The sequence below is a fragment of the Rhagoletis pomonella genome, unplaced genomic scaffold, assembly GCF_013731165.1.
Source record: "Rhagoletis pomonella isolate Grant_MI unplaced genomic scaffold, Rhpom_1.0 Rhpom_scaffold_04398, whole genome shotgun sequence".
NCBI classification, from domain to species: domain Eukaryota; kingdom Metazoa; phylum Arthropoda; class Insecta; order Diptera; family Tephritidae; genus Rhagoletis; species Rhagoletis pomonella.
In genome coordinates, this window is record NW_023462948.1 from 5,974 (window position 1) to 16,280 (window position 10,307).

Consider the following 10,307-nt stretch of genomic DNA (forward strand, 5'->3'; position numbering starts at 1 on the left):
CGGGCGTACAACTACAAACGCTTTGGAATTTTTTATTTAGCGCATTTGCTATTAACATGCATATATCTAGCTACATACTGAGTTTTTTTTTGCTATCTGTTGCCAAGTCCAGCATGACCATACACACAACCGAAATTCAGTTCAATTAAACAGTAGCAGCACCATTTTCGTATACCTAAGTATCTACTTATATGTACATATATACATAAAATCGAATTTTACGGACGTAGATACATACATACATATGTAGTGATCAAAATGCAAACTCTGAATGGAAAACTGCTGCGTCGCAAATCAAAAGCGTGCAGCTTTTTAAAATTAGGATGTTGTTATTGGATGTGGGGTGGGGCCAAAAAGCAACACATCACACATATTTATATGTAAATATGTATTTTCATAGTGCAAATATGTACATACATACATCATACACATGTTATATACAAGCATATACGTTTCTACATGTAGATCCGTATTTGCAATTCTCTAATTGTTTCTTCTATGCTTTGGTTCTATATACAATTTCTATGCGATGAGTAACAATCCGCATTGTTTAATTAATTTAAATATTCAAGAGGACTCATGGTTGCGTCGTCATCATCGTGCCATGCTTTTGTGCACATAGGCTGTCATAATTGCACTAAATAAAATTCCTATTCAATTAAACGTTTTATGAAAGCTGTTTTATTAAAAAAAAAACGTTTAAACTTCTGTCTTAACCGATTGCAATATTTAGACTTTCACATTATAATGTCGATTGTATTTTTGCATACTTTAGTTATTTCCAAGAAATTTTGGGTTAGATCTGCTGGTGCGGTCAAATACGTAGGGTATCAGGAAATGCGTTGAGCTGTATGTAACTAGGTAAAAAAAAATATGTATAGGCATAATTTGACGGACACGTAGTTGAAACAAAATAAAATACAATATATTTTTTTGTTTAATTTTGCTCTACTTTTTAACTTGCTGTATGAGAAATATATAATATTTATTGTTTTACTTCAAGGTGATTTCATTTGGGAAGAAAATAAAAGCAGCAAATTACCAATATAAATCGTCGCCTGGGTAAAAGATTGTCGTAAGCGTCATGTGTACGTGCGTAACATACGACAATCTTTTACCTATGCGACGAAATGTGTTTGCGGCTTTTTAACACATTGTCAGGAACAGCTGCAATCTCCTTTCTTTTAGATCTATTTAAGAAGCGTGAATGAACTTCTGTTTATTTCATATATGTATCATTTCTATATAGAACGTAAGCAACATCTAACCGATACTAGATCGAACTGGAAACGTGTTATGAATTCCCTCCCAACTGCATATGTACATACATATGTATATTATAAACTAGTTTACTACAAGTCGCAAGAGTTTACTAACAAATAAAAATGCACAAAAATAAACAGGTATATAATGTTTTTTTTTCCAGGCCACAGCCGATTTGCAGGAGGCCTACAAGCATCCCGGGACTATTCCTGCTCTATGTGAGATCGCTGTATCTGCACCAGAACCGCAGGTGCGTCAATACTCTGCCGTATTACTTAAGAAGCACTTAGCTAAGCTACGTCAATGGAACAAAGTGTCTGTCGAGCAACAGCAAATGTTAGTATAAGGCATAGGTATTTGTTATTGGAAAATAATCAATTTAATAATTTGCTATTTTCTTCTACCCCAGCATCAAGCAGGGTATGCTCAATGCTCTCATGCAAGAGCAACAAAAAATCCGTACGCAAAGCCATTGCCCAGTTTGTTGGTGTTTTGGTGCGTCACGAAGCCAAAAAAAGCCGATTCATGGATGAGTGAGGTGCTAAAGTTTATCTACAGTTATTGCTCTTCGGCCGATCCCAAACAAAGCGAACTCGGTTCATCGACATTTGCCATTTTGGCTGATGCGGCTCCGGATCAATTTTTGCAGCATATGGAATCGGTTTGTGAAATGTTTACAGCTGCATTGGTGGCCACCGAAGCTACTGGCAACATGGCTACGCCTGTGATCTTTAATATTCTCACCGGCATGACCTATCTGGTGCCCTTCACTCTGGGTCATAACACTGCCGAGCAAACTTTGCAGAAGTCCATCCCATTGATTGTTAAATCGCTACAAGCTTTCGCTGTACAGCCCGATGTGGATCAGTTTGTACATGCTTTTGATATTCTTGAAAGTATGGCTGATCTTAATGCTAAACTGTTGAACAATCATATTAAGATGTTGTTAGAGTTCTGCTTGGAAGCAGCAAATAACACTCAACTTGATAGCGCTGTGCGCATTAAAGCTGTGGCTTATGTTGGTTGGCTGGTGCGGCTTAAGAAAAAATTAATTATCAAGCAGAAGTTGATTGAACCCATCATACGTGTCGTTTTCAATTTGATGGCCACGGAGCCGGAAAATGAAGATGGTAAGCAAAGGCAAGGCTGATGACTGAAGATTTTTAGATAATATTGCTTATAGTTATACAAGTACCATTTAATTTTTCTATTAATGAAAACACTGTTTTTTTAACTGACAGACGACGAAGAATACTTCTTGGGTGAAGATAACTCGAATCCCATGACTACTGCTACCCAAACAATGGATCTGCTTGCATTAAGCGTACCACCAGAGAAATTGATTCCTCCATTGTTGCAACTCTTGGAGCCCGCCTTACAGGGCCAGGATCCATTGCCACGTCGGGCTGCCTACTTGAGCATGGCCGTTATTGCCGAAGGTTGCTCAGAAGCTATTTGCAATAAATATCTCGAAACCATGTTGAATATTGTTAAAGTGGGCATTACTGATCCAACGCCGCTCGTACGTAATGCTGCTTTCTTCGCACTCGGTCAATTTTCGGAACATCTACAGCCTGACATTACCAAATTTGCACCACAAATTCTCCCGATACTATTTGAGTTTTTGCATCAGTTGTGCAATGAATTGCGGGTAAGTTGCCAAATTGATTTTGTTTTAGGTTAGGTATGCAAATTGATTTTTATGCTATTCATTTATACATAGTTATGTACAAAATAAAAGTTCAAATAGAGTTATTTCAGCTTATATTCGGTAACTTTGTACAATTTTGGCTCTCTTTGTGTTTCTCCTTTTCACTGACGCTTACCAAACAAAAGGCATCCTGGCCAAATGATGTAGTCACCGAGCCATGGCCGCCTAAAACAGATACAATACTTTTTATGAATCAGCTGCAAATCAAGCGAAAATCGGTTTTAACAAATTATGTAGTGAAATTTTGTGCTAATTATGCTAGATTATTTCGTTTTTCTGTCATTCACTGTAGTCGAAAAAATAGTTGATTGGGTTTTTATTCTGTTTGCACGAAAAGCTTGCACAAAATGTCTGTTATTTCAAACCACATAGTGTACCTTGCAGATTTCTAAATACAAAATTTTAATGCGTTGTTTTCCCTTAGAGTGGTGGTACTGAGCCCAAACACATCGATCGTATGTTCTATGCACTGGAGACGTTCTGTGAAAATTTGGAAAATGAATTGGTGCCACATTTGCCAGTACTGATGGAAATGTAAATCACTATAAATCACATCCTGTTGCGTTTTTTTTTTACAAATATCTACTACTAAATTTCAGTTTGTTCGAAGCTTTGAACCCCAACAATTCCGTGCGCGTGCGAGAATTGGCTTTGAGCGCCATTTCAGCTGCTGCCAATGCCACAAACGAGAATATGCTTCCCTACTTCCCACGTTTGATCACCATCTTGCAATCCTATCTGGCACCAACTGAAAATGAAGACATCATAAGTTTGCGTCCCCAAGCCATTGATACTTTGGCCGCCTTGGCTCGTACCATTGGCAAGCAAAACTTTATGCCTTTAGCCACCGATACCATGACTTTCGCCTTGAATTTGCTCGAAAAGGCTGAAGATCCCGATGTACGTCGTGCCCTTTACAATCTTATTGCATCATTGGCTGAAGTGGTGAACGAAGAAATGGCGTCCGTATTCCCGAAAGTAATTGAACGTATGTTCGACTCTATACTCTCCACCGAGGAAGTAGTGCCCGAATTCAAGGATGACGATGGCGTGCCAGCACCAGCTGAAGAGGCCGATGAAAATGAGGATGATATTGATATTGAGAACTCCGACGACGAGGATGATTTGGATAATATTGCGGGTTACAGTGTTGAAAATTCCTATTTGGACGAGAAAGAGGAGGCCATATTGGCGTTGAAGGAATTCGCTGAACATACCGGAGCCGCTTTCATTCCGTACTTGGAGAAATCATATCAAAATGTATACAAGATGATCGATCATCCACAGGAAGATATACGTAAAGTGTCAATTGACGCGTTGTGCACATTTGTTGTTGCGCTCTTCAAGCAACAAAACTTACAGGGTGTGTCCAGTGCCATTACAATCTTGTTACCAAAATTGGGACAAATCGTACATGATGATGAAGAAGTATCGGTTGTATTGTCAGCGCTTGAAGGTTTGGCTGATCTCTTGAAAGAGTTGAAGCAAGTGGCCTTACCGAGCGTTGAGCTGCGCGATGTTCTCTTCGTATGCATTACCGATGTGTTGCAGGGCAAGGTAGCATGCCAATTCGATGAATCGACTGGCGATGATGATGAGGATGCCGAGGAGAGCGAATATGATGAAGCGATTGTTGAAGGTGCTGGCAATATGTTGCCGTTGTTGGGTGCAGCAATGACTCCCGACCAATTTAGACCATATTTCGAGCGCGCATACCCGATTATTTTGCAGAAATTGGTATGTAAAATGAACGAAAGAGTGTAATTTATTAAAGTGTATCAATGCGTATAAATTTGTTTACCTACAGCAAAAGGCAAAGAAAAACGAAGACCTTGAATCACAGCGCGCTTTCGCTTACGGTGCCTTGGCAGAGTGTTTCGCACCCTTACAAAACCACACTGGCACATTCTTCAACACTTTCTGTCCAATTATGATCGCTGGACTTTCAGACGACTTTGATCAAGCACGCCAAAACGCGGTATATGGCTTGGGTGAATTAGTACTATACTCTGAGGATAAATCATACGAGTAAGTTGAAGCCGAAAAACATTGCTTTCTTCGATCGTATATTAACTGAATATTTGCTATCTTATCTTTCACAGAGCTTATCCTCACATTTTAAATGCCCTCTCTCAGGCCGTTGCCAAAGAAACAAAGCCAAGTTCTTTGGATAATATTTGTGGCGCTATTGCACGCTTGATTATCATTAACAGTTCGTTGGTGCCGCTGGTTCAAGTGCTACCCGTTTTCATGCAACACTTGCCGCTACGCGAAGATTTCGATGAAAATGCTTCCATCTTTAAATGCTTGAAACAATTGTATCTGCAGGACCGTGATGCTATCGCAGGCTCATTGGAACAAATTATAGCTATTGCCATACATGTGCTCTACAAAAAAGAATACACAGAGAAGGAAACATACGACACAGCGTTGGGATTGTTGCAAGAAATTCGTGAAAATTATCCAGATAAATTCAGTGTAGTTGCAAATTCGAATCCGGAAATTATTGCCTTCTTGCAAACACTGTAAACTTACATATATGCAATTGAAAAGCAACTGAAATTTGAGTTCATGTATTTCAGCTAGTTTTAGAGTTTATATATTTTTTTTTAATGAAAAAATCCACAAAATGAAAAAAGTAGTTTTCAACGGCACCCACCCCACTGACAAATGCTATATGTGAAATCTACCATTTTAACCTAATTGTTTAATGCTATTTTTCCCTTTTGGGGTGTAAAAAAAGACTTAAGACTGTGCGCATTTTTTTTTCTCCACAACAAACATGCAAAAACAAGCGAACTGTAATAGTGCAGTTTGGAAAAATTCTTAATCAGGGACTGTAATGCGAAAACGAGTATGTATTTAATACTATAAATGAAATATCAAAAAAATATATATATATTTGTTATTTAAGAATAATATACGCTTTGAAACCTTTTATTTTAAACTCTGTTGAAAGGATGCTTTTTGCGAAAATAACGTAAACTTTGATGCCACAAAGAACTTAATTTTCATAATTCAGTCCCTGTGTCAAACTAATGACTGTATAAAAATTTCTTGTGCATGTTTTGGAACAATTATCCTAATTAATGATATTTTATTTTTCTAGTTGTACATCGAGAAACAAACCTATACCGAGTATCTAATGAAGTTAGGAGCGCATGCGCCCTAGTGCGAAATTTTTAATTATTTAGTTATATAGCTTTTGTTGAAATTAAAATTATGAAATCTTCGCATGTTCAGTACCTTTCTATTTCTGAAAGAAAGTGCGTAAACAACTTGTGAATTAATTTTTCAGCTATGTTTGCAAAACGAATGAGCTGAATTCCTACTTATCAACTGTTAAATAGGCAACGTAAAAATTTTAAACAACAAATTCGATATTTATTTAAGAAATTCCTTAATAACTACTGTCCAGCAAAAACAATTATTTACTCAATAAACAAACAAACAACTTATAATACTTCATCTAATGAAAACAAAAATGTTACGAGTTCAGTGGATGCATATACTTGTATACTCCAATGATGTCATACGTCCGAAAGTAGACACAACAAAAAGAATACCACTTTCATTATTTAATTTTTTAACAAACAAATTCAATTTTATAAAAGATAATAAACAATGAGAAATAAAAAATGCCTTAGATTTAAATGTAGTTTTGTATATTTAAGATATACACGTGGAGAAGCTTCCCGTAGAAAAAATTTCATCTCCAAATTTCCACTAAGAAAAACAATCATAAGTGAAATTGTGTTTTTTTTTCGCAGCGTTCATTATCAAACGCTCTAAGTTCAACTCAAAACCTGCGTATGTATAGTATCTACATATATGCAAAATCTTCGTGGCCACCACACTTTTGAAGTTGGTGGTCTTTTAATCTCCAAGTGAATATATAAAGGCTGTGATATAAACTCTGTGTGTCAAGTTGTTATAAAAAACTAAAAACGAAAAATTTAAGCAGTAATAAGCCAACGTTTTCCTCACCCTAGTCGGGCTTGTGACCATATGTATGTACATCACAACACTCATAAATTCAAAGGCAGCTAGCAGAGAAAGCTTAACATCAAGAAATTCCCAAATCTTTTTTTATTTTGTCCTGGCTAATGCTTTACTTTTCTTACTGGTCAAAAAATTTAAAATGTGCTATAGTTTTTGCCAATGCATTTCCGTGTAAACTATAAACAAACAAAAAATCAGGCGTTTAGGCATTTCCAACTTCATATATTCGTATATAAATGTCTAATTGTTGATCTCTCTACGTGTTCCATATTTATTTATACTTAATTTGTGTGTGTTTTTTTTTTGTATTTGCTTGACCAATAGCCACCACCTCCAACCAGTTCAACAATAGCTACAAGCCACTGCAGCTTCCTCCCTCTCCGCTACACAGTCAATTAAATTTTGGTTTTGGTGTATATCTTAATTTTGGCTGTGTTTTAGCGTATATTTGCTCTTTAATAGGTCTCTCCTTTTTTGTTTATGAGAAAGTAAAGCATTGCCATCGCGCGAACTTAAATTTTATTTTTAATGTTTTTTTATACTAAAAGCTTCATAAATTTCTTATTTTCATCATTACATTTTAATATGTACTACACAGCATTGAATTTAGTAATAAAATTATAATTATTAATTATTGCGCATAAGCAATGTATAAACAAATGGTATTTTGCTTAGTTGTACTCATCAAACAAAAGAAATTGTAGCTTTCAATACCTTTTATTTTTTTAATTAAAATGCTTAAACTTTTATGTATTAAAAAAAAATTTTGGTATGAAAATTGAATATCTATAAGAGGCAGCAACTTTGGAACAACGAAATAAAGGCATATTAAAAACTGAAAAAGGAAATTTGGAAACTTTAGAAACTTGTTACTTGTACTTAAAAGTCAGTATTTTACAGGAACAAAGGTGCAAACTTATAATGGTTCATCTATTTCGCGCTTGAGAAAGTAAGATCCTACTGCATATTTAACATTACGTCATCCATACTGGTGTTCGTTTAGTGAAATCGTGATTTAGTGATTTTTACAAAATGCGTATTCAACAAATTTTCGAGAAATCAACAAGGCCGTGCGATTTGACGCCTTTGGCTTCCTTTTTATGGGATTATGCATAAGTCCATGTTCATGAGAAACTTTGGAGCGAGAGCGTTCCCACGACTACCGGTTCCACGCGCCAGAAAAAGTGGGGCTTACCCGAACAAGGCGATCTAACCTGTAATCGTCGTTCCCGCGACAGTCGGGTCTACGTAACCGGAAAGACCCAGATTTATATCTGGCCGAGGACTCTCACTCCAGCCACACTCCCCACAAACTCTTTGGGGAATTTGTATGCTGTTACAACAAAAATAACCCTGTAATCGTTGTGCCTCTGGTGCAACACTTCCAGCAGCTACCACACCCTCTTGCTCCACCAGCTTTCACGGTCTCCAACATTGCAAACAAACACCAAAGAAGCAACGTTCTACGTAACCGGAACGACCCAGATTTATATCTGGCCAAAGATTGTCACGCCAGCGTCATTACCCAAAAACCCTTCTTGGGAATTTGTATGTTGTTACAACAACAACCAAAGAAACAACAACTCCCCCACCTTTCTGGCCCTCCCCACCATGATTCCGCTTCATGTTTCATGCGATGGTTAACCAGCAGCACTTGTCTGCTCCGTGTTAGAACATAATATATCGAAATTTGGCACAGGTGAAATGCAATTCCAGCCTTGACTAGCGCCACTTCTGACTAGAGTCTGTCCTGAGCACCACCCGTGAGTTGATAAGTGACTACCTCGCCCAGAAACTAAGTTGCACAGGTGCAATGCTGAGTTTGGCCTCCTAAAATGTGCTCTGCAAAGATCGCTTGCATCATACCATATACTATAGTCAACCCGTGCTTGCTTCCGTGGATCACCTACCTATATTAACTTAAAAAAAGCCTTTCTCATATTAATATGTAAATTGTTTGTAAGCCACTTTATTTTTGTATTTCTTTATGTTTTCCAGCGCTCGCATTAAACTTCTTACGCTTAATCAATTTATCTTTTTGATTGTTTTTCTGGTGCTTTTTGGGTTCTTGATTATCGCCTTCAATATCCCTAACCTGCATCGTAGCCTGCAACTGCAATTTTTCCATAACCGACATTTTCGATGGATCTTTAGTTGCCAATTTTGCTTTATCCTTGGCGCGCTCTTTTCGCAATATTTCTGTGCGTTTGTCTTGTTCAAGCTTCTTACGCAGTGCCTGCAGCGCTAAAGTGTAGGCCTTGGCATATTCCGTCTCATGATCGCTGGTAACGGTAATTTCATTTGTTAACACTTTACCCACCTCGCCGAGAATGTGCTGTAATAGAATTGCACGATAATTAACTTTGAAAAGGTAAACAAATTAAATTTTTACATTGAATTGTAGCAGCTCCTTTTGGTTTAGTATTGTTATCGCTGTACCCAGACTACCCGCACGCGCTGTACGACCAATACGATGTATATAGGTTTTGATGTGTCGCGGTAAATCATAGGAAATGACTACATCTACATTGGCTAAATCAATACCACGAGCTAGGGCATCAGAACATACAAGCCTAAAAATACATGAATCACCAACGTTTTGTATATATATTTTTTTCAAAAATTTTTAATTGTACATACCCATGCACGCGTCCACGTGCGAATTGACTTAAAACATTAGTTCTTTCCTTCGGGCTTATGGAAGCGCTCAAGTCACGTATGATCAGTTTTTCATTAAATAACGCATTTAAAACGAAAGCTAATCTATGGGAAAAAGAGGTTTTTAATGATAAATTGACCAGTCTTTTCCCCAATTTACCTGCTCGAGGCGTCAGCACTGTTCGTGAAACAAAGGAATTTTGTCCATTCATTTTCATTGATTAAGGCAAACAGCGTCAATGGTTTTATGCGATTCTCTGTGATACAATAGCGTTCCGTCAGCTCAGCTGGTGTTGTATATTTTCCTATGAATTCACCACGATTCAGTTGATTATCTTGCTGTTCAATGTTTATTGCATCTGCGAACTTCTCTTGCAATTCTGACAAGTTAGCAAGCACCGATGTGAATAATTTAGGTTGGAACAATCTTAAGTTCTGTAATTTTTCCGGATCTTGCGAAAGCGTAGCCGAGAATAACAACTTATGCGGTTGTGTGGCGCAACTTATTTCTAACTCGCGATAACAGAGAGGCGCGGCGCGTCCCGACAGTAACTGATCCGAAGTGGCACGCACATGTTCATCCAAATGATATAGCCAATTTTGAAAAACAGCGTCCATTATACGATCAGCTTCGTCAATAACAAGAAAACGTAAAGATTTTAAGCAAAAACCT

The 10,307-nt window shown here is 37.4% G+C and overlaps 2 protein-coding genes across 2 annotated transcripts; one reads left to right on the forward strand and one right to left on the reverse strand.

The window, feature by feature from the left end:
• Positions 1–1,506: 1,506 nt before the first annotated feature.
• LOC118754686 (importin-4-like) lies at positions 1,507–5,503 on the forward strand. Its single transcript, XM_036489573.1, is given in 8 exon segments — positions 1,507–1,599; positions 1,673–1,782; positions 1,784–2,393; positions 2,505–2,914; positions 3,399–3,508; positions 3,574–4,711; positions 4,782–5,002; positions 5,077–5,503. Coding segments are annotated over 7 exon segments (3,006 nt in total). The 5' UTR covers positions 1,507–1,599; positions 1,673–1,692.
• A 3,414-nt stretch (positions 5,504–8,917) lies between these two features.
• Positions 8,918–10,301, reverse strand: LOC118754687 (probable ATP-dependent RNA helicase Dbp73D). The gene is made up of 4 exons (XM_036489574.1): positions 9,795–10,301; positions 9,617–9,739; positions 9,369–9,549; positions 8,918–9,311 (listed from the first exon to the last, which is right to left on the reverse strand). The coding sequence occupies exons 1-4, from the start codon at positions 10,250–10,252 to the stop codon at positions 8,946–8,948; spliced, it is 1,128 nt and encodes a 375-aa protein (XP_036345467.1). The 5' UTR covers positions 10,253–10,301; the 3' UTR covers positions 8,918–8,945.
• Between the last annotated feature and the right edge of the window lie 6 nt (positions 10,302–10,307).